Raw genomic sequence first — 24,521 nt, forward strand, 5'->3', positions numbered from 1 at the left:
AAGCCCTTCTCTCTTCAGCATGGCCTTGACTGCCCGCAAGATGGACTTATCAAGCGAGGCCACAATGATCTGCGTGATAGTGACGCTAAGCTAGCTGATATGGCATTCGGTGGTGTTGTCGTCGACGATCATGGTGCCGTAGGGTGATCGGACGGGGCAGCTTGCTCTTCGGGCACATTGGCTTGCCCGGGGTGTGGGGGAGGATAACAGGGTGGCGTTTTTGATAATCGCATCATTGATGCCAACGCACCCAGTTACTCCCATTCATCATGGGAAGCTACTTCCAACCGCGCTGCCAACGCGAAGAAAAAGAAGTACCGTCAGGCCTCCGAGGACCTCCGTGGGTGTTTCACACCACTGGTGTGTTCTACGGATGCGGTGCTGCATCGTGAATACGCCAGCTATCAGAAGCGACTTGCTGGTCGCCTAGCTCGCCTCAAGTGGGACAAGCCCTTTTCGATCATAATGGCTTGGGTGCGAATTTGTACCCAATTTGCAGTGTTCCATGCAGTCGACCTCCGGCTAGGCTACGCGGGTCCAGAAGGCACCTGACAGGCCTCTCGACGCAGGATGGTGCTGGCCCTGGGGTAGGCATCGGCTATTGAGAACTGAATTTCGCCTGTTTTAAGTGGAATTTCTTGAAGTTTTCCAATGTATTGTACTTGTACATTTAAGTTCACTTCTCAACTCCAAAAAAAGGAGTTTGCGGACAATAATTATTAGAAAAGTCACGAACAAAAATAAAAGATGGATAAACAAGTGGGATAAAAAGTTTCCGAACACGTTTTCTAGAGACATTCATCAGGGAAAATACGTTTCAATACTGAAATCTAGCAATGAACAACGATATATACGTGGAAGAGTACGAAATGCAGTGTGTGAAATAAAATAGGAGAAAAGAAGGTGAAGTGCGAAAGACAAGAGAAGTGTGAAACTAATAACAGAGGTGGGGAGGTGAGAAATAATAACAATGTGAGACTCAGAGAGGGTGAAGTGTAAGGAGTACGCGCATGGGTATGTGGGTGGGCGACTGGTTTTGGTCCGAAAAGGCTGCGATGCAGCGTTCCTCCTTTATTCCCAATCGAACATGGTTGAACAAGCGGTCACGTGCTCCTGTTTGCCCAAATCACCTGGTCACCGCGCCAGCAGGCGACAACTTTCACACCAAGGTTCAACTCGAGTGACCGGACTGCACCCAAAAAAGGTCAAACAGGCTAGTAGCCTGTCACCAGGAAACCCTATATATAGGGTTTGACATAACGCTACACATAAAGACCCTATATAGGGTTAGGACCCCTAAAGAAAGGGTTTGATCAGTCCTCACAACTGGGCACACAATACACACAGTTTCACTTGGTTTTTTTTATATTTTCACTGCATTGCCATTGATGTTAGCAGGAGCGCTCCTACGACGTGCGCGAGTGTCGCCGCATTTGCTGCTTCCGACCCACGTGTGGATCAGCTGATGCAGAAACGGCAATGGCGAGAGCGGCAGCTGCGACAGCCGCTGTTGATACTTCGCCTTCTTCTTCAGGAGCATCCGACGCTGCTGGAACATCGACATCATCATCCTAAGTCGACACCAGGTCGCCAGGAACATTCTCATCGCCCGAGTTCGTCTCCACTAACTCAAGTTGCTCTTCCTCCATCGTGAAAAATCAAACCCTAGATATAGGGCCTAGAATTTTTTACGACAGCGCTGCACTAAAACTAACCGTACTCGAAGAAAATAGCAACAAAATGTTCACGGTCTTCAGCAAGAGAACCCTTCGTACATTCTACGTATGTGGGCACAGGCGTCTAGTTGCCATAGCAGCCAAGTGGGCTCTCAAGAGAGCACAAACGGCCGCAAACCCTATGGCCCTTATGGGTTTGACAGGCTAAGGTTATTATTAGGCACTTCAGGCGATTTTTTCAAAACGAGAAATACGCGTATTTCTTTTTTGTATCCGATTCAGATAGGTTTAGGAAGACTCCACAGAAAATTTGAAGCAAAAAGAATAACTTGGCACAGAGATATAGCCACCCAAAGTCGGAGAATTGAATAACGGCATTTTCAGTATTTCGACGGCACCAGCAGCATATCAGAAATTGGCAGAACTTACTTCAGTGTCTATAGTGGCAAAATACCAGGCTCGCAGGAAGCAGGTCAAAATAACCAGATGAATACAGAAACAGCATGGTTTGGAAAAACTTCGGATTTTTCATCCGTCCGGCAGCTCCGACGAAGATATCGGGTGTGGTCACCATGGCAACTCCATAGCAACAGCATAGCAACTCCATCGCAACAGCATAAAAACAGTGCAGAGAAGCCTTTGGAAAAGCATAAGATGAGACTTTGAGGTAAGATAAAGTAACTACAATAATTCAGTGCCAGAACACATTGTTGCTACATGTACAGTACTGAAGACGAGTACGGAAGAACAATGAGCCGCAGATTGAGCAAACCAGAATTTACCGGGTATTTGACGGAAAGAAATGACAAACTATTACATGTAGAACATCGTCTGCAAATTTTTGGCACTACTGAAACTTTAGCAACTCCAGCATGAGAGATTTTGTGCATAGAGTACAGAGTGTGTGCTGGATTCTTGGTATAATATCACCGTCAATGCTTTTCTTGGTCGCTGGAAGCCACCTGCTGATCAGCTGACGATTTGTTCTGAGCAGGCCGTTTTGATGTCAGCTCTCTTGGTCCAGTCGCCGAAGTATATACTGTCCTACTCGTCGCCTGCAGGAGAGGACGACTGCTCCGATGCGACTCCAATAACACCTGGCAATATTTCTTCTTGCGCAGCCATGCGCATGGGCTCCGACGAACAAGGACTATTGCCGGGAGGACGCCTGTCGCGGTTCGCTTCCAATAACACCTCGCATTATTTCTCCTTGCGCAGCAATGCGCAAAGTGTCGGACGAACGAGGACAACTGATTCCGAAAGGAAATACGACGCTGAAGACGATGAGCTACATGGCAAATGCGTGCAACCAAGTGAAATGCCCGAAAAATCCTTGCCGATTTTACTCGAACTGTACGTGAGTTCAAAAAATTGCCGCATCATGACGTATGTGGGCTCAAACGAAAGCTGAGGTCCTCAGCTACATGCTGCGCCACACGAGAAGGCCCTGCGCAGCTTCCGTGCAGCTACAGATCGATCTATGCATGCGCCTTTCCTGGACCTTGGTGCCACGCATGTACGCGATTCAGCGTTAGCACTTTTTGACAGGTCATGTCACGTGACTGAAGTGCCTATTATTATAAGATCTTTCGGAATCTGAGCCATCTGGAAGTGACGAAAATAATTAATTCGTAAAGAAAATCTGTTGTGCTCAACGAAAAACGTAGTGTGACCATGGTGACCCTTTCGAGTACTTTTTCCGCTGTTTGCGCGCGTGGTGAACAATTTTTTTGAATCAAGTGTGTACTCCGGCCCATGGCCCACGTGTAGGCACACCACCGAACTGAGTTGGGCTCAAGTAACATAGTTTTCCAGCTCACAGGCAACGATCTCCATGGCTGGAGACCCTCGTCGAAACGGTTGGTGCTGCCTGAGAAGGGCCAGGTCCATCGCGAGATCAAAATTAATGTCCTTCGCTGAGACGTCGCAGGGGAAGACGAAGACGCCGAAGTGGCAGAATTCTGCTGCGGGGATTCAGCAGAATAATTTGTCACAGGGCGTAGGGAGCACTGACAGGACTTCCAGATCTGACAGAACTGACAGAACTAGCCGAGCGCTGTCCAGGTGACAGAGGATCGCTGAGAGAGCGGGAAAGAGATCCATCAGCTCCACAGGATGCCGAGTAGGATCTATAGGAAGAACTCGCAGAACGACTTGTAAACATGGTGAAGGCCATAGCTAAAAAATCTTGACACCACGTGCATCAACACAGCTACATGTACATGACTGTATACAGAAGCTTGCGAGAAAGAAGCGAAAGTTCAAAAGATCTTCAAGTTCATACATGGCACGTGCTTGTTGCCAGGTGACGGCCAATGGGCGACCAGAATAAGCAGTCAAGATCAGGCGATCCAGGATTCCTGACCGCTTAGCCGGTCAAGAACTTCAGTCAGCCGGTCAAGAACTTCAGTCAGCCGGTCAAGATCTGGAGTAAAATAGCATTGCTGCGCGCATGCGCATTTACCATTTCCTAAAGTGCTCGACACGGTCAACATAATTGAACATTTGTCGTCCACCAAACGAAAGAGTTGGCCAGTACTGCTTTTGAAGTCACAGTGTTCAACGAGAAGACCACCTATCCTTGCGGGTGGCGCACAATGGCAGTCGACCTTGCAGGTGTAGATTGGGCATGCCTGTAGACATGACCTCATGCTCCGTTCTGTTCATTGATGTAATAAACATACAAGTACACTCATACCTCTCTTATCCGGGCGCTTCGGGACCGGACACTGCCCGTAACTTCGAGGGTGCCCGTAACTCCGAATCATATACATCTTGATGGGGAAAAGGCCATCGATATGGCATATGACGTCAATATTTCTACGAAAAGTGACAAAAGAGTAGTAATATTTCCCCTGAAACTCGCCCAAATAGTGCCCGGTAGACCGAAGTGCCCGTAACTTCGAAGTCCGGATAACCGAGGTATGAGTGTACTATGATGTAAGGTAGCAAAGGTGGCTACATGTAGTATTCTACAATCCAGTATACAATGCAGTATTCTACAAGCTAATGGCGATGTTGACAACAGGTTTGTACGCGTGTCAGTAAAGGAGTGACAAAACTAAACAGCGACAACCTGAAAACAATTCAAAACATTCTTCTTCTTCAAGGCCAAGGGAAAAATGGCAAGAGTTCTGGCCACCACGTCCCCGACCTCCACCCCTAGGTGGTATCGCGCTTATATACAGTCTACGAGTACGAAAGGACGACTTAATCCATGTCCCAGCTATTCAATCAGGACGAGACTGAAGGTCTTTTACTGGTGGACGCGGCAAACGCGTTCAACTCCATCAGTCGGCCAGCAGCTCTCTGGAACTGCAGGGTTTTGTGGCCGCGCTGTTCCAGGTTCCTCTTCAACTGCTATCGGGGCTTCCCAGTGGTAGTTCTGAAAAACCCAAATGGCGCCGGCACCCATGCCATCCTCAGCCGCGAAGGAACAACCCAAGGCTGCCCATTAGCCATGCTCATGTATGCTATCGGCATACAGCCCCTCATCGAGCGTCTCAAGGATCCAAGTCATCACATCCAGAATTGGTACGCAGACGACTCGTCGTGCCTCGGGAGGTTGCTGCGAATCAAGGAGTGGTTCCTCTCCCTCCTCGAGCAGGGTCCAGCGTTTGGGTACTTCGCCGAGCCCTCGAAATCCATCGTGATCGTCAAGCCCCATCATTTGGAGGCCGCCAAGACAATCTTCGGCAATCTAAACGTGCAAGTCACCACCTCCGGTCGCTTCCTGGGTAGCTACATTGGTGATCCAGAGGAAGTCTCTTCCTTTGTCCGTAGCAGAGTGAGTGATTGGGTCGATGGTGTCAACTGCCTTGCCAAGGCAGCAAAGGCGTACCCGCAGTCAGCACACTCCGCGTTTACGAGATCCCTCTCGTGCGAGTGGACCTATCTCCAGCGTGTGTTGGAAGGCAACGAGACCGAGTATACTCCCCTGCGGGACACTATCCGGCACGTATTCGCCCCCAGCTTGCTAGGTCGTGAGGTGCTTGACGTTGAGCAAGATCTGTTGGCCCTTTCAGCCAAAGTGGGAGGTCTCGGCCTGGCCAATCCCGTTACGTCAGCCCCTGATGCTCATGCCACATCGAAGCGCGCCACTGAGATTCTGCAGGCTGCCATTTGCACCGGTGCACCGGTCGACATGGCTCACCACATCAGCCAGTGCCGTCAAGTCACCAGCGAGGTCAGCCGTGCTCGAGACCTGCAGATGACGGAACGTAGTAAAGTCCTCCGAGCTGCGCTTCCGCGTCGCCAACAGCGGACCCTCAACCGCATCGTTGATGGCAACGCTTCCGGCTGGTTGACCGTGCTTCCTCTCAAGCAGGAAGGTTATGACATGTCGGCGGTCCAGTTCCGCGATCAGTTGGCCATTCGCTATGGCCAGGAGCCGAACGCTCTCCCGTCGCATTGCGATGGCTGTGGAGCTGCTTTCTCTCTACAGCATGGTCTGGATTGCATGAAGGGTGGGCTCATCAAGCGCGGGCACAACGATGTCCGCGACTTCGATGCCCGGCTGGCAGACGTTGCATGGGGAGGTGTGGCTGTCTAGCCGGTGATGGTACCTGTGCAGGATGGCAACAACCGCCCCACACTGCAGGCGGATTGGCTGGTCCGGGGAGTTTGGGAAGGAGACAGGGTGGCGTACTTTGACAACCGCATCGTGGATGCCGACGCACCCAGCTACATCCGCTCGAACCTCTCTTGGAACGCCGTATCCAACAGTGCTGCCTCTTCCAAGAAGAGAAAGTACAAGGCGGCCGCAGAGGAGCTGCGAGCATCCTTCACCCCGCTGGTCTGCTCAACTGATGGTGCACTGCACACAGAGTACCGTGCGTATCAACGGCGACTTGCTATGCGCCTTGCCTCCAGGTGGGACAAGTCCTACAGCAACGTCATGTCGTGGGTGCGGATCCACCATCAGTTTGCTGTTTTCCGGGCTGTCGACCTTCGTCTCCGGGGTTCACGTCGTCGTCTCGGTGGGCTGGCAATTTGCGATGGTGTCGGCCTTGGCGTTGGCCGTTAACATTCATGCGTATGGCACTTGTTGTTGTTGTTGTTGTTGTTGTGTGTGTGTGTGTGTGTGTGTGTGTGTGTTTGTTTTCTTTCCTTTTCTTTTCAGCTGTCATTTGCCCTGATCATGCCTCATGCGTGTTTCACAGCATAGTACATTTCCGCTCATTTTCTTCTTCAACACACGCTAGCTGTATTACTTTGTTCTTGCCCGTACAAGAGGCTTTTCCACTTTCCCCCCACTTAACCTGAGGAGTAAATAATAGGAAAAAATGGCAAGAGATCCATAGAGAGCGTATGGCACTTGTTGTTGTTGTTGTTGTTGTTGTTGTGTGTGTGTGTGTGTGTGTGTGTGTGTGTGTGTGTGTGTTTGTTTTCTTTCCTTTTCTTTTCAGCTGTCATTTGCCCTGATCATGCCTCATGCGTGTTTCACAGCATAGTACATTTCCGCTCATTTTCTTCTTCAACACACGCTAGCTGTATTACTTTGTTCTTGCCCGTACAAGAGGCTTTTCCACTTTCCCCCCACTTAACCTGAGGAGTAAATAATAGGAAAAAATGGCAAGAGATCCGTCCACCACGTCCCCGACCTCCACCCCTAGGTGGTGTCGCGCTTATATACAGTTTCAAAGAATGCCAGTGAAAACATGACCATGCCTCCGATGAGCGTACGGCCAGGCTGGCCCAAGGCCCGGGCGCTGGCCAAGGCGCGTAGCACAATAGATCTACGCTCGAGGCCTTCATCATTCATGTACTGATGTAAGCGAAAATTGATAAGATCATCGCGTGTCAGCAAAGGAGTGATAGTGTAGCCACCACGTCCCCGACCAACCTACTTGTTCTTGAGCATTGAGCAAAGAAAAAGGCTTTAAAAGTTCAGGGCTCACAGTTGCGTAGAAAAGCGTCGATTAGATGGGGGCGGTGCACGTGCTCCAAAATGCCAGCTTGGCCAATCAGCAGTCAGCATTTCGTCGCATTTTTGCTCGAAGTAGGGGGTGTTTGAAGGAGTTAGCAGCACTTCAGCCTGGTTCTACGAAGCTTAGACTTGGCCCAGGCACAGATGACAGGTGTTCCAAAAGATTTACCGAAACAAATTTTCATTACTCACACGGGTATGCCAGAGCATATGCGTAAACTTCGTGAGATATAGTACAGCATTCGAAAGGAATATCCAAAAACGTCTCGGTAAATTTCTTTGCCAGGGTCTCCTGAAAATTTTGAGCCATTGATTGTCCAAATCGACCAAAGGGGAGATGCTCTGTACTAATTTTAGTAACCCCGAGTCCTAGCGGCGCGCAACCGCGAAAATGTGTGAAGATCAAACAACAAGAAAAACGCATGCATGCAGCAGAACAGCAACGCGTGCCGTCGAAGAGAAAATCATTGTGCACAGATTGTTCAGTGTTCTCTCCTCAGTTCGCCCGCGGCGTTGGTTGCTGTGCTTTTATTCTCGCTGGAGTTCTTGTGGCAGCGCATTTCGCCATCATGGAGGAACTGGCACCCTGGGAAACCTGGTCTTCAGTGGCCCTCGACAAACGCCCTGTGGATTTGCTGGTCCCGTTCACCTCCATCCGATCACCAGCTCCGTGTGGTATCATCATGTTCTCGGCGTTACCTGCCTGGCGAGCTCTGACTCGTTTGTTTGTCTTCTTACCTGTGGAATCATCACGATCGCTCATTGTAGGATCAGCTCTTGGTCGAACATGGCATGTTGTTTTTACTGGGACTAGCACAGGTTGCGTTTCGCCTTTTCCTTCAAAATATCGCGAACATCGGCTCTAAAACTACGAGAACAGTACACATGGTACAAGTACAACTCGGGTTCTTTCTCTTTTCTGTTCTGTTTTGGATGCGTGGGATGTACACGATCGGTACTCTCCCGGGGTCACGCGACTCACGTGCACCAAACCCGCCCTCGCACGACGCTTTTGTCGATCCTGCATGCCTACTGTGAGCCCTGAAGTTATACTACTTACTAGTTATACCGTCTACGCGGCTCAAAGGATGTAAGTGGAAACCGTTGTTCGGGAGGTGGGCCATGTATGAACCACGATCATACACAGTTGCGTCGGGCAAGCCGCTCTGATCTGGCCCTCGGTCATGTGAGTGTTCTTGCCCTCGGTCGAGACGCCCTCGGGGCTGCGCCCCTCGGGCGTCTCGACCTAGCTCGGGCAAGATCACTCACAGACCTCGGGCAAGATCAGAGCGTCTTGCCCTCGCAACTAGTGTATGATTGTGTAATATACCGTACTGGCAATATATGTTGCCGCGTAACGCGTAACGCAGGGGGGTGCGGCGTAACGCGCGACCAGGCTAGTGCGACAAATTTTCGTTGAGTTCGTAACGCGCGTCCGGCGGGGTGCGGCGATCTTTTCATTGCAAAAAAGGCTGAAAACTGTGAAAGCACGTGTACCGCGTGGTGAAAAGTTCAAAACTGGACGCAGCAGGAAGTCCTGCAATAGCAAAAAAAGGACTGCGGCAATATAGAAACCTGTGTAACGGCTCCTGTGCGACTTTGTATGTAACGCCCTGCGTGCGGCAAACATGTGCCAATGTAACGTTTCATGGCCTCACTGCGGCAACATATATTGCCAGTACGGTATTAGTTTCGCGATCGGACGCGAAAGTTAGTTAGTTCCTTTCCTTTTTCGTTACTCGTGCCCAGACTACGTCTAAGTTACGAATTATTTTCGTTATGCACAACCTCCCTATTCAAATAAAACGGTCGTGTACGTACCGATAATCGATTATCGTCTTTCGTCATGTACAAGTAGTAGCAGCAACTACTACACTGTACAAGTGCAAGTGGGCGCTATGCCGCGCACTGCAAACACCAAGAAAGCCTGAAAGGCAAGCGAACGTGCGAACGGCACAGGGAGTCGTAAACTGAGCCCTGAACCATGTGAACCGGCATGATGGAGGCCCTCGAGGAGTAATCTTCTATCATCGCCCTAAGCTCTATTATGCCTATTCTAAAACCGTACGACAAGCGAGTAAGCGTGGCCGAGCCATCTGCTGAAACGGCCAGTCCCTTTCATTCCATATTTGCTCTGGAGTGTGGCTGCGACAATTGCGACAAAGACCAAACTCTGGCTTATCGAGGAACGTGCTTCCTACTCAGCGATCTGAACTATGCAGCTAGCAAGGAGTACATCTTCGCGACTGCCGCACATAATCTGCTCTGCACCAATTGCGGCCACTGGCTCTGGGTACAAATCTACAGCGATTTATCTGAGCACCAGTTCCTAACCAAGGGAAAGATAACCCGCAAGAACGAGAATGGCTGGTTGATCGTTCCTGACTGGTACAAGGACAATGCCAAGGATTCAAAGACGAATAGCAATCTTGACCAATTTCGACACGACTATGGCATAATAGCAGCCAAGAAGAGTCGCTGCGAGTGTCCGCTGGTATACTGGGCAGATGAAAACCTTCTTGGCGTTGCGACCCAGTGCCAGAAGGAAGAGGATGACGTCCGCATGTGCGGATATCCAATGTACACCTACTATGGTGGCCGTCAAGAGACGGCCGAGAAATGCAAATACTGGGTTGACGAGCCCCGCCGTGCTGAGTTTGCAGAGCACGACAATCAGCTTCACTACTTTGTTGACTCTAGCGGTGGGCAAGGTGGCTCGCCCGTCTTCCTTCTGCCCAAAGAAGGCGAAGCTGAAACGGCCTCTGCTACTGGCTATGTTGTAGGGATTCACGTCGGCGGTGGTGATAAGCATAATTCCGCTGTGAAGCTCCGGGACGAGTATGGACGCGACACAAAGCCAATGAAAGACCTCCGAAATTGGGCGAAGGATCCATCACCATGGTTACCAGCCGATAATGTTGAAGAATATGATGAGGAATCAGGTAAGGGGCTGTCCGGGGTTACCGATTGTCTTTTCCAAGTGAAACGTTTTAGTGTTTTTCAGCCCCAACACACCCACCCACTCTTCCTGCTGGTAAAAGGAAGTGGAACAATTTTTTTGTATTCAAGTATTGTACTTTATTATTTTTACTTGGGCATTCCCAACAGACCCTAAGGTCTTCTTACAGGGTGCCCAAGATGAATGAATGTGTTAAGTTCCTGGCGAAATGAATTGGGATATGATTTGTGCGAAGGAATTCGGGAAGCGCATTAAAGCGGTCAGCACCAAGGAATGAAATAGATTTGTATCCAGCTTGAGTTTGCACAATGGGTAAAGAAAGGGAATTTATTGACTTGGCCGCGGGTGACTCCATCCATGTGAGCGCAGTCTCGGCGAAGGGAGAACAAAATATCGATTCGATCTTCGGCACCCAAAAGACAGTTATCTGGCGCAAGTCTTGATCTGTCTCATTCAGATCTTGTCCGCTATCGTTACTATAAGAGAAAATCTGTGGGTGCACATCCAGTGCAGTTGCAGATTTGCGTGCTACTCTTGCGACGGGCGTATACATGGTACATGGTGCATGGGGAATGGAAATGTGCACAATGCAGGAGGACAAGCCTGATCTTTCGTGTAATTGTATCACCTTGTACATGTCAACAGCCGCCCCAGCCGAAAGCCGAATATATAACGACACAGAGAGTGACACAGCTTGGGGGGGGGGGGGGGGGGGGCAATGGTACTTTGCCATACATGGGTATCATTGCAGAGCATGAAGATTATGTATGTGTGTGTGTGTGTGTGTGTGTGTGTGTGTGTGTGTGTGTGTGTGTGTGCGTGTGCGTGCGTGTGTGTATGTGTACGCTGCACGTGTGTGCGTGCACGCGTATTATGACACACGCGCATGTTTTGCTGTCCAGTCAAGCGCAGGGGGTCGGAACAGAAGGGTACGCACGGAGCTCGACTGCATCAACAGCAACAAGCAGAGTGAGTACAGTGTCGTGTGTTGCCGAAGAACTGGGGTGGGGGGAGTACCTGCATTGAATTGTTTCACATCTATCACATGACAATCCAGGGACAGCCATGTTGGTTCCAAATCTGCTCAACCCTTGCATCTATGGGTCACACGATGTCGGCCATGTTGGTTTCACTGTCCACACGCCATGACCAGTTTGTGCACAAATTTAGTCACATGACCAAGATGTGAACACCAGTCTATAACTGATTTTCACACCAGTATCCATGGTACAGTGGAACCTGTCTAAGACGACCGCTCAAAGGACCTTACAAAATATGGTCGCTGTGTACAGGTGGTCTCCTTATCCAGCCGGGGTCATTCGACTGGAAATAACATCCCTTGGTCCTATCTGTATTGGTCCACTAGGACAGGTGGTTGCCTTATCAGAGTGGTCGCCTTGACACATTTTACTGTATCGGCTTCCCCGTCCTGCTACATTGCTTATAGTAGTGCGTACGGGTGAATCTTCTCCTGCTCAGCATAATAATGATACTGAGCCATAATTTCATTCACACATGCACACATTTTTTTGTAATTGACTCTGCACTCTCTTGGGTGTCCCATATCGAATATATCTGTAAAAAAATCAAGTAAATCCTTAGGAATTCTCCCCCCCCCCCCCCACTGCTCCCACTGCTCCCACTCTCTAGCAAGCTTCTTTTTTATTCAGTCTATCTTCGCCCAGTATTCGATTATGCCGATACGTCTTGGGCTGGATTGTCTTCGTCCACTGCTGCAAAGCTTGAAATACACCACAAGAAAATCCTTAAAATTCTCCTCCGTCAACCCCGCATACTCTCATCATCCGCTCTTTATAAACTCGCTCACACAACTCCGTTATCACATAGACGCAGTGCACACCTGGCTGCTGTTGTCCATTCTATTAAGCTTGATTTGTTTCCACCTCATCGCATGTGTTTTAATTGGTTGTCTTCTCTAAGAACTAGGGACTCGCTTGTGCTTCCCAAGTGTAACTCATCCACTCTTTTGCGCTCCCCTCTATTTATTGCTTTTTCTGTTTGGCTCATTCTTCCCAGAGAAGTTAAGGATATGGTCTCACTCCACCTGTTCAAGATCCGTGCCGCCCCTTATTTACTACGACATAAGTAGCTCATTATCCACATGTCCTTTGCGTCTCTGTTGCTTTTATTTGAAATTCTCTTTCTTTACTGAGTTGTTGGTGCTGTGTGTGTGTGTGTGTGTGTGTGTGTGTGTGTGTGTGTGTGTGCGTGTGCGCGCGCGCGCGCGCGTGCGCCAGTACTTAAGTACTGGTTTTTCATTCCGTTCTAATTCACGGTTCTTGGTATTTGTCCCACAGATCAACTTCAGATGAGCCTATGGATGAGCAGACAAGTCCCACGATTGACAAAGGTAAATGCGACCTTCATTTCTAGGCAAAACCACTAGGACCCATGATGGGTTCCTGTGCCAGCATACACTGACATTTCATGGTTTGTATTGCTGAGTATTGTACACGCACATTAAAACATTTTTTTTATCACATTGCACATACCTACGGAAGAAGGGGAGACAAAACGAAGACAAAAAAAACAAAAACAATGGATGTGTGGGCGCTACATGAGCTGCGCTGGTGAGATGCAGTGGACTCCCCCACCAAGGGTCTCGGGATCGGCGTACACAGCAAGCACCATGGGAGAGGGGGGGGGGGGGGGGGGCGAGAGGAAGGAATGGCGGAGAGAGACAGAGAGACAGAGACAGAGATAGAGAGAGAGAGAGAGAGAGAGAGAGAGAGAGAGAGAGAGAGAGATGGGTAAGTGAGGGAAATGTACACAGTACTTGTGCAATTATTATACCTGGCATCACCAGACACCATCACAATCAGTTCGCGTTTCATTTGTTCACTAATGCTTAGTCAATGTACAACAGCTCCAGAGTCTACTCTGAGCAGACAGAGAACCTTAGAGGAGGCCAGTAAGTGGATCTCAGAAAGCCTGGTATAAATTGCACCCTAAAAGCACACACACAATTGCTACTAATCAACAACTACAGTCCATTCATCCGAAACAGTCCCGGTGACTTTTGAAAGTCCGATTTGGGCCAAATTGAGGATCAAAAACCCACTTTAAATTTCAAAAATCTGGGTTTGGGATCTGCTTCTCCACACATTTTGCCATGGCATACATGTCCTAATTTTGTAAAACCTGGCTGAATTTCTATTTCCCTGTTCTTGGACATTTCTGCCCTCAAATGTGGCAAGGAGTAATTGCACGGGTCACACAATGCAGGATGTACTGTTGTTTTCACGATACCTACAACTATGTGAGAGAGACACCAAAAAGTTAGGGTGCCAGTTTCCAATGAATGGACTGTACACACGCACGCACGCATCCACACACACGTGCGCACACGCACACACCACTAGTGGTACTATTGGGCGAATCGTTTTATTCCAATCCAAATTAGCAACGGCAACCATCAAACAGAAGGCATAAAGCAACAGCAAATGAAGGTATGGATGCAAGATACATCCAATTTCCTAAAAAGAAGAAGAAAATAAAGAGAAAAAGAGTGAATGAAGTCTCACACACTGAAAAGCATGGAATAGAAACCACTAAAAAGCGATCAAATAGACCCACTCAAATATGGATAAAACACAGTCAGCACATTTCCGCAGCAAATCAAAGCAAAACTTTCAACATACAACAAATCAACAACAACAACAACAACAAGAATGGATCTGGTTTGAATAGTGGGGTAATAAATAAACTTAAAAAAGAGAGGACCATAAGTTTACAAGTTATCCGTTTTGTCCAACACTAACGATTGCCGTAAAATACCGTTGATCCTCCCCCCCCCCCCCCACGCGATGTCGCTTCCCAGCTGGTTTTTCGGCAGGGGGCGGGAATTAGATCAAGGCTGTGAAATGCAGTACGATGTACAACAACGTCGAGGATCAGACTCGATGTGCTGCATTGTGCACATTTTCATCCTGGATTGGCACGTATTGTGTACAGCAGTGCAAGCGTCGGTTCAACATCGTATTTCATTGTATACGCCGAAATCGTTTCACAGGTAGAACATCGACAGGGGGCGGATCAACAGTACTTTACGGTATAGCAGGATACGCTTGAGTCAAAATGTGCAACAATTAACACAAAACTGACTGATGTGATGCTGACATTCAACGACCTGATGCTTATCACGTCTGGAATGCGCAAACCAACAGCCTTCCAACTTGGAAGGTTCTAAGTTATGAAAGCGATCAAATAGACCCACATTCCAGACGTGATGCAGCTAAGCATCAGGGTGTTGAATGTCAGTAACACATCAGTCAGTTTTGTGCTAATTTTTGCACATTTTGACTCAACAGTATCCTGCTTATAATCGTTAGCCTAAGTGTTGGACAAAACGGATAACTTGTAAACTTATGGTCCTCTTTTTTAATTTTAATCCTTGGCTCTCCATCTGAGTTAAATAAATATAGTCAGTCCATGTGAAACTTGAAGAACATTGACGGTCACAGTCAGGTCAAAAGATGAACACGGGCCCGGCACTCCATGACGAAGCTATGAGTATGAGCACCGGCACCAGCATGCCTCCTGACATTGGACGCACGGGCACCACAAAGGCAGGTAATTTGCCACCGCACAAGGCACAAACTGATCCTCGAGCGCAATTGCCTCACAACCAGGGAATACGACAGGTCACAGTGATGGTCGTGAATTCGTGCAGCTAAAGTACGCAGGAAAATGGTGGCCTCTGTTGCACATGCCATTCGTGGCAAACACCAGGGGCGTGAACGATCCGTGATCAACCTTGTTGATACGTTCGGTTTAATGGCGCTTATTCTGACGCTTGTGATCCACCAATTGGCTCATTACTTGTGATCGCGACAGCAAAGATGGCCTTGGGTGAGTAACCCTAACATCAAAAGGCGTTTTGCTGCCGCGACCAGAAGCCACAAGCCCGGACATCCACACGAGCGCCATTGGCAGTGTTGCCTGACAAAGCCTCATCCTGCAATGGAGTAAGTTGGGGCTCAGTCTCCACCAGCGTCACACACCACCTCTGCCAGTGTGTCGGCAAAGAGGTCCCGTAACTGGTTATGGCACTGAGTAGGATACCCTCCGCCAGGGCACGTGAATACGTGATGAGTCGTCATGTCACGGCCACAGACGCACGATGAAGGCACACTACTCAGAGCTAAACCATAGCGCAGACACAAAGTGTCACGAAAGCCGTTTTGTTGAGTAATAATATACTGCTTGGGGTTAAACCATGGGCGGTGTACCCAACCAAGTAGATACGCCACCGTCTTCATTCATGTTTCGACTTGAGAGCCTGAGTACATAAGGACTGGGCGGCACGAGCTAGAGCTGAACACAAAGTATTGGACGGTGCCTTGAACGTGGAGACCATGCGTCGCCAGGCAACTGAATCCAGGCCAGAGGGACCTGCTGTGCCTTTCATTGACATCATGCGGCATGACTTTCTGATACGTGCCACTGTTATGCCTTCATAGAGCACACTCTCCGGAACTATCAGCTCGTCATCCAACAGAATACCCTCATCACTGTTGACAGGATCCGGGTGCTTCTCCCTCAGGACATCGAAAACCGCCCTCTCCTGGTCCAAAGGAAGAAGGCACCCACCAGCATTGTCTTCTAGATAATGTGTGGCTGTACTAATGGCACTGTTACTTGTACTACTATCAATAGAACCGAAATTTGTTCTATTCCAGAAGCTATTTAAAAGGCATAGAGAGTAGTTGGGTGGACACACCCATTCCCAAAGCACTGCAAACCCGAACCAACTCCTTTACGCACAACGTTTCGGCAAAATTGCCATCGTCAGGTTCGAAATTAAACGATGGGAATGTGTCCACCAAACTGTGGGTGTGTCCACCCAGCTACTCTCTGCGGATGAAGCTGTAAGATGCCTCTAATGTATTTCTCACTTATTTATAAGACGTTACTTTAGTAGTGTCTGGCACTAGCCAGGGGTCTACACTGTTGTATTTCGTATTTCTGTTTGTGTGTGTGTGTGTGTGTGTTTCTGGCGTCGGGCATGCCTGCCACTATCCCGTACATGTCCCGTACCGTACCATCAAAGACAGCTTTAGTGCTTTCAACTGCAGGATCAGAACATGAAGCAGCTTGGCAAAAAGTGTATGTAATACATACACTATGTATGCGAGGTTTATCGAGGGAATGCATGCAGGGTGATAGTGGGGGTCATGTGTTGAAGAAAATAGGAAAAATTACACATTTATAAACTAGCACAATAGCGTAGTAATTATAATAACTACAATAAACACTGTGAAGAAGAGGTTGGTGCGACTTCGGCGATGATAGGGGAAGAGTGTGTTGCTCCCTACATGGGAGCTCATGGTTTTCCTGCCGACTTGAATTTTTGACTTGAATGGTTTGGAGGCAACAACGTTGTGAATGGCGAACGGTCCTCAGCGCTTGTTCAGCACCTCCATGAGCGACACTGACTCGCGCTGCTATCTGGTGTTCACGAGGTGTTTGTCGCGCTGGAAACGGAGCGTCTCTGTAAGTTCGTATCCCTGGTGATGCTTGTGCCTGGAGCCGAGCACTGTGGTGGTGTGGTGCTCTTCAGACATAATCTTCCTCAGCCTACTCAAGTTCAACTGATGAGGGGTGAATTCCCCGAAACACTGTGTATTGAGCAGGAAGTGGTGCTTTCTTGCAGGTTTGCCGAGTGGACGGTTCGATGGACTTCTCATGTGCTCTGGATGGCAGTTGTGAGTCAGTCAAATGAGAATTCAAGTCGGCAGGAAAACCGCGAGCTCCCATGTAGGGATCAACACACTCTTCCCCTACAATCGACACCCTTAGCAAAAAAACGTTATGTTGTAACGGTATTACCGTAAGGGGAAAATAGCGAGATTTGGGTTCGACCTTTAGCAAGATGAACGCTAATTTTAGTACGCTGTTGCCAAAATGTATTGTTTCTCACAACGATAAATCAGCCCCCGTGTCGCGAAGCGATACTCTATGTCCTGCAACCGTACAAACACTTAAGCTGTGTTCACGTGAAGCCACGCGTTTGTGCGTATTTTTGCTGGCTTTTGGGGCGCCATGCGTACGGAAACGCGCCGAAATGGAAATTCCAACATGTTGGAATTTTCATGTTTCTTGCCGAACTTGGACACTCTGTGTCCTGCTTGACCCTGCTGAGTCCCTAACTACATCTTAGCGCAATTCGATATTGCTCTAGCATCAAGATCTGCGTGGTTGAAGGGAAGCGAAGGTCAGGGAGAATAATAATAATAATAATTTTTAAAAGTGGTCGGAGGCGGATAATACTTTAAAACGAAGGTAAGGTATGGGTCGCAAGTATCCACGCAAACACACATCCAGTCATAATAAGAAAACTAACCTCAATATCGGACACCGGACAAGTTGGAGTAAGAAGCTCAATAGAAATCCGCAATGGAGGAGACGTAGCGGAAAGGACACTGGGTATCGCGCACCCAACGGTTAGTGTCAAGAAACGTGGAAGGCCGCGGAAACGCGAAGAGACAGATAGTGGTGATGCCACGAAGAGGCGAGATGACGAGACATTGGAGGAGACAGTTGAGTTGTACAGTGATAATGTTTTCTCAATATTGTCACGTGGTAGATGTGCGTTGCATTTGGCTGTGTTAGAAGCTTTGTATATCCGTAAGTTAGATCCTGAACTTTGCGTACAGAAAGAAAATGTGTTGTCGCTACAATTGTTTGGTGTTACTCCTCGTCGAGGTGGTAACAATGTAACTTAATTTGCTCACTATGTTGTTGTCACTATTATTATTTTCCTTCGAGTTTTGTGTCGTGCTAAACTTGATAATTTTCCACCTTGTCACGAGTGTTGTTATCTAATTATCTTTACGCTATATAAGTCTTAGTCTTTCCAACTTGAGCCATTCCCTGTATAATCCTTGATGAGAAGGGACCGAAAACGTTCGGATACTTATGACAAGTGCCTTATTATGACTGGATGTGTGTTTGCGTGGATACTTGCGACCCATAACTTACCTTCGTTTTAAAATAATATTAAAAATAATAATATTAACTGGTTTGAGGGAAAGAGACAAACGGGAAAAGTCTGAAGAAAAAATTGACTGTCACCACCAGGACTCGAACCAGGGACCCTCGCTTGTAGCCAGCGATGCTCTAACCACTGAGCTATGGTGTAGTCGTCATCCCAGCAGAGGCCGTTCAACATTTTCGTCAGAGACAGAATAATAATAATAATAATAATAATTGGAAAGGATTGGGAGAACTTCAAATTCAAAGGATCAGTCGGGGAAGTGAACTGCCTGAAAAGAGAAAAAAAACGCCAGACCCACCAGGACTCGAACCTGGAACCCTGCTTGTCATGAGCAATGCTCTAATCACTGAGCTATGGGACCAGGCTGAACCTAGAAGGCGCTGACAAGTTTTTCACTCCAAAGGCAGCTCACAACACGTGCCACACATACTGATGGCACTTGGGTCTTTTTCCCTCCCTCAGGGGACCAACCACGGTCAGTTTCTGGAAACTATCAGAGGTGAAAGAAAGTGATTGAAATTGGAAAGGATTGGGAGAACTTCGTGGGAGGGAGAACTTCGTGCCACACATCATGGAACGGACGGCGGAGGGAGCAGTGAGTCGGAGAGCAGTGATGGGAGTGATGGTGAGAGTGTTAGTGTTGTGCGTAGGTTTCGTGGTAGCAAGTCTTCAGTGTACAATCATCTGCTAGCTAGTCCTGATTGTTGCAATTCGTATTCCGACTCTTCGTTCACTGTATTGTGCCGTGGTCGTCATGGTTATGGACTACAGTTAAAAGTGTTGGAAGCTATCTATCAGCGTCTGTATAAGCCTAATTTGTGTGTACAGAAGTATAGTATATTTGGGTTGAAATTGTTCAAGTAACGTGTCGTGTTTGGTGCGACCAAGCTTGGCCGTTAATGTTCTAGGTGAAATGTACTGCTGTTATGTGTTATCACTTTGTCCTTCCTTCTTTCCTTCTCTTGTTTGTTCATTTTTCCATTTGCAATTTTATTGTTAGCACACGCATTCGTTATTGCTCTCGCTTTGATTGTTTTCACAATTGTAAATGTCACTGCTGTTGTTCTTAGTGTTATTTCTCTAACTTAGATGATTCCTGATGAGTGTTGTACGAAAACTTGTTTGAATCCATATTTTTTCTCTACACCATTTCTTCATATTTTCATCGTTTTATTGCACATCGTCTCCACCGTTTTTACATTACATGAATAAAGTACACAAATGTCGATTCAGCTAATTTTATTGATTGCGGTTATCAAATTATTTTCTCCTCGCCGTTTGTTTAAATAAATAATAATAATAATAATTAGTGCAATTAAGAGTATAATAGATGCAGACATGGCCAGACAACAACGAGTTCATGGAATTTTTAAGGATCTTATGTTATTCAAAATCGATTTTCGTGTTCCGCTCATCAGTGAATAGTATCGGACTTGAGGGTACTGTGTACAAAAAAGAACATTAAATTTTTATAAAAGCATAATTAAAAGTGTGAACAAAAAAAAGGAAGTGCTACAGCATTACATAATAGGTGTCAAACATAGTGCTAACATATATAACTGAGTGCACAGTACCCTCAGTTCCGATACTATTCACTGATGAGCGGAACACGAAAATCGATTTTAAATAACATAAAATCCTTTTAAAAAATTCCATGAACTCGTTGTTGTCTGGCCATGTCTGCATCTATTATACTCTTAACCCTTTAAGAGCCGCCCCATACTTGAATGCGTCGTAAACAACGCATTCAAATGCAAAACTTCAAAAGATCGTAACTCAGTCCAATCTCGCTCAAATCCAGTGATCGAAATATCCAGGGCGAAGAGAAAACTCTCACCTGTCGGGAGAAACAATCCGCGAAGCGCTGCGAGCAACGGTTCCTGAGATAAATCACTCGTAAGTTGAGCCGCGATCGCGGCAATTTCAAAAGCGCGCAGTGCGACTTTGGTATTGAGAATTTTGAGACTTTTCGTCACGCTGGTTTACTCGAATTTGCACGGGTTTCACTGTTGATATTGTCAAGAGTACACAGCGAAAAAATTGGAACTCCACGATCGAGTAAAATGAAATATCTGGAGTGGGACGCAATTGGACACATTTCGGGCATTTTTCGTACTGTCGCTGTGATCTAGCGCTGGATAGACGGTGTGCTGGCTATCATGATCAACCTCATTCTCTTCCTCTCGCGGATACCTTTCCAGGAAGCCCTAGATTGTGAGGATTGAGTGAGTAGAACTGAAGCTATGATCCAAGGAACACGAAAAAATGCAGAATTTTGAAAATTTCCTGTGGCTCTTAAAGGGTTAATTGCACTAATAAAATTGCTTTCTCCACGCCGACTCTTTAAATAATAATAATAATAATACAACCCGGCGTCTTTGCCAGCTAAAAGAGGCGAGTGATGGATACTACATGTCGTCAGTTTAATCCGACGAACTGTCGCTCTCCTCGCCACTCCACACAACAACAAAAGACTCGTGCCAACTAGGAGAGAGCGTTTTCTCTAACTTGCTTTCAGTAAGGTGACTGGAGAACTGCGCCCCAACAAAACGGACAAGACAATATATTATGGGGACGTGGAGAAAAGAGGGGAAAAAGTGGGGTGAGGGATACTAAAGAGGTGCCTGTGCAAAGTACAACAAGGCCTGAACAGGACGGGAGACAAAGACGAACGACGGGGAAATACGACGGACACAAGACGGCAACCAGACAAATACAACGGAGACCAGACGAGAAAATGTGTATGCAACGGGGACGAGATTAGAAATAATGCATACGGAGGGGACAGAAGACGGTGCAGCGGCATGTACAAAGCATTCCAAGACAGCGCAGCGGCGTGTACCACGGGTCAGCAGCATGTACGACGCAGAGACACATACGCAGCCACGTGTACGACAAAAGAGACACAAGCGCAGCCACATGTACGACAAGAGACACCCGCGCAGCCGCATGTACGACACAGAGCTACAAGCGCGACCACATGTACAACACTATCCCCAACCGAAAAAAGACATCCACTCCTGTGGATGGAAGTGTATATATAAAAAAACAGGAGAAGACAGACCGGAGAAGAAGACAGAAAGACCGGGGAAATGAAATGTGAAACAACATAAATAGGCGACAATAAAACACAAAAGAAGTGGGGTCACGACTGTTGAACGCATGACGAGTAGGCCAGGAGGGTTAACACCAGTCGGGAGCCCCGCAAAACTGTGCATCACTCAAACGGAACCTGCAAGCAACAGATTTTGCAGAGGACCCCGGCTGGCGAGCTGTTCGACCTGTAGTTGTCCCTTTGGATCTTGATTATTTGAACAGCACCAACCTAGTACGCCACCCACCCAACAGTCGAGACAAACAAAATTACACATGCAAGAGAAAAATGCAGCTTACGCGAGATCGTTATAGCAATAAATGTCCACCAAAGGAACAACATCGGATAAGTCCTCCAGGACAGGAGGCGTAGCCGGCCGCGGTGCAGGTGAAGAGGGTGCGGATAGTGCTGACAGTGAATCAGGTGACATGCATGGTGCTGTTTGCTGCGCTGCCCGGCGGACTCTGCGGCGCTGTCTCGAGCGGCGAGACCGACGGCGCACACGGCGAAGCAACGGGAGTGCTGGAGGTGCCGGTGGACAGAGCGGGGGAGGCAACGGAGCAACCGGTAGAGAGCACTCCGACCCCGTCATGGCGAAATAGACGGAAGTCGGGGCCGCGGCGGCGCGATAACTAGAACGAGCAAGAAAAGTGACAAAAACAGCCGAAACAACTGGAGCACGCAGCCTCAAGCAATCACCACCCCTTCCACGGAAGCTGACCCTGTCCTGCCTCTAAGGCGACGTAACCCCCAGGCGACAACACACATGAACGTCTGGGTCGGGGTGTACCAGGCCGGGGCGGGGACGGAGGGGAACCCGGAGGAGACGGGGGCGTACCCGGAGGGGAACCCGGGGGTGAAGGAGGAGGGGTGGGGACCGAACCCGGGGGCTGAACCAGAACGGGAGCCGGAGCCACAGGGTGAGGTGCACCTGTTGTACATGTGGTCGCGCTTGTAGCTCTGTGTCGTACATGCGGCTGCGCGGGTGTCTCTTGTCGTACATGTGGCTGCGCTTGTGTCTCTTTTGTCGTACACGTGGCTGCGTATGTGTCTCTGTGTCGTACATGCTGCTGACCCGTGGTACACGCCGCTGCGCTGTCTTGGAATGCTTTGTACATGCCGCTGCACCGTCTTCTGTCCCCTCCGTATGCATTATTTCTAATCTCGTCCCCGTTGCATACACATTTTCTCGTCTGGTCTCCGTTGTATTTGTCTGGTTGCCGTCTTGTGTCCGTCGTATTTCCCCGTCGTTCGTCTTTGTCTCCCGTCCTGTTCAGGCCTTGTTGTACTTTGCACAGGCACCTCTTTAGTAATGTCGTCAGTTTAATCCGACGAACTGTTGCTCTCCTCGCCACTCCACACAACAACAAAAGACTCGTGCACACTGGGAGAGAGCGTTTTCTCTAACTTGCTTTCAGTAAGGTGACTGGAGGACTGCGCTCCAACAAAACGGACAAGACAATATTATTATTATGGGGACGTGGAGAAAAGAGGGGAAAAAGTGGGGTGAGGGATACTAAAGAGGTGCCTGTGCAAAGTACAACAAGGCCTGAACAGGACGGGAGACAAAGACGAACGACGGGGAAATACGACGGACACAAGACGGCAACCAGACAAATACAACGGAGACCAGACGAGAAAATGTGTATGCAACGGGGACGAGATTAGAAATAATGCATACGGAGGGGACAGAAGACGGTGCAGCGGCATGTACAAAGCATTCCAAGACAGCGCAGCGGCGTGTACCACGGGTCAGCAGCATGTACGACACAGAGACACATACGCAGCCACGTGTACGACAAAAGAGACACAAGCGCAGCCACATGTACGACAAAAGACACCCGCGCAGCCGCATGTACGACACAGAGCTACAAGCGCGACCACATGTACAACACTACACGTCCATGAGGTCAGCCAAATGCCAGTGAGGCTCTGGAATCCATCTTGTCTTGCAGAGATGCAGGCGCCTGACGTACATGTATATAGTAGCAAACGCATACACATACCTATATATGGTAGACCAACAAGACACCTGAACCCCAGAGGCCTCCCTAGCCCTCATACATGCCAACCGTCCAGGGTTTCCCGGGACAGTCCTGGGAATAGGGTGTTTGTCCCGGGACAGTCCAGGAAATTCCAGGGACTGAGATGGAACTTTTGAAATCGAAATTCTCCTTTTTATGATGCTTTTTTTTCAGTGTTTCCTCGAACTTGTAGATCCGTTGTAAGTGCACACAGCATGTAGCACGTAGTAGACAACAAACCCCATGTGGAACTGCAACGGATCGTCGGTATAACGGTAGTCAACAGAAAGTTTACTTGTGCAGTTACAGCTCAATGCAATGACATCCCTTTTGATTGTGCAGCAGTCATGAAAAATACATCTGCTAATGATGGATGCGCTAAAAAAATTGGTGTCGAGGGAAAACGGACCAAATCAAGGAAATTCAGCCTCATTGTCCAGGGAATTCAATCCTCCAGGTTGGCATGTCTGGGGGCTACGTAGCCCCAGGGAGGCCTCTGGGGTTCAGGTGCCCTCTTGGCCCAACCCAATGCACCTTAGAATAGACACAGTAGAATGGGCTTGCATATCTATATGTAACCATTCTAACTGTTCGTGTTGTGTTTGTGTGTGTGACTATGCACAGCTGAACTGGATGACATCATTTCAACATGCTACCGTAATGTCGCGTGCATAAGCCGGATTTGTGCATAAGCCTGTCTCGTGTAGAAGCATGAAATCTGCAACAGCTTTTCGCGTACAAGCCTGTCGCATGCATAAGCCGGGCCAGTACACGAGACGCGCCACGTGTCGCGTGCGTAAGCCGGGCTACTACGCAAGA

General features: G+C 48.3%; 1 protein-coding gene across 2 annotated transcripts; it reads left to right on the forward strand.

The window, feature by feature from the left end:
• Positions 1 to 9,575: 9,575 nt before the first annotated feature.
• LOC135810214 (uncharacterized) lies at positions 9,576 to 24,465 on the forward strand. Of its 2 annotated transcripts, none has more exons than XM_065323685.1 (4): positions 9,576 to 10,547; positions 11,467 to 11,533; positions 12,883 to 12,935; positions 24,327 to 24,465. In XM_065323685.1, exons 1-4 carry the CDS (start codon positions 9,653 to 9,655, stop codon positions 24,392 to 24,394), a joined length of 1,083 nt encoding a protein of 360 aa, XP_065179757.1. In that variant the 5' UTR covers positions 9,576 to 9,652; the 3' UTR covers positions 24,395 to 24,465. The 2 variants fall into 2 exon arrangements, with proteins under 2 accessions (XP_065179757.1, XP_065179758.1); XM_065323686.1 differs by lacking the exon at positions 24,327 to 24,465 and adding an exon at positions 19,047 to 19,888.
• Positions 24,466 to 24,521: the final 56 nt, after the last annotated feature.

Source organism: Sycon ciliatum, chromosome 2 (assembly GCF_964019385.1).
Source record: "Sycon ciliatum chromosome 2, ocSycCili1.1, whole genome shotgun sequence".
NCBI classification, from domain to species: domain Eukaryota; kingdom Metazoa; phylum Porifera; class Calcarea; order Leucosolenida; family Sycettidae; genus Sycon; species Sycon ciliatum.

What these genes read in the sequence shown, in the direction of transcription:
- LOC135810214 (XM_065323685.1), top strand. Translation starts at nt 9,653, where the DNA reads ATGCCTATTCTAAAACCGTACGACAAGCGAGTAAGCGTGGCCGAGCCA. An exon ending in AGAATATGATGAGGAATCAG is followed by an intron (nt 10,548 to 11,466) that starts GTAAGGGGCTGT and finishes TTTGCTGTCCAG; the next exon opens with TCAAGCGCAGGGGGTCGGAA. An exon ending in CATCAACAGCAACAAGCAGA is followed by an intron (nt 11,534 to 12,882) that starts GTGAGTACAGTG and finishes TTTGTCCCACAG; the next exon opens with ATCAACTTCAGATGAGCCTA.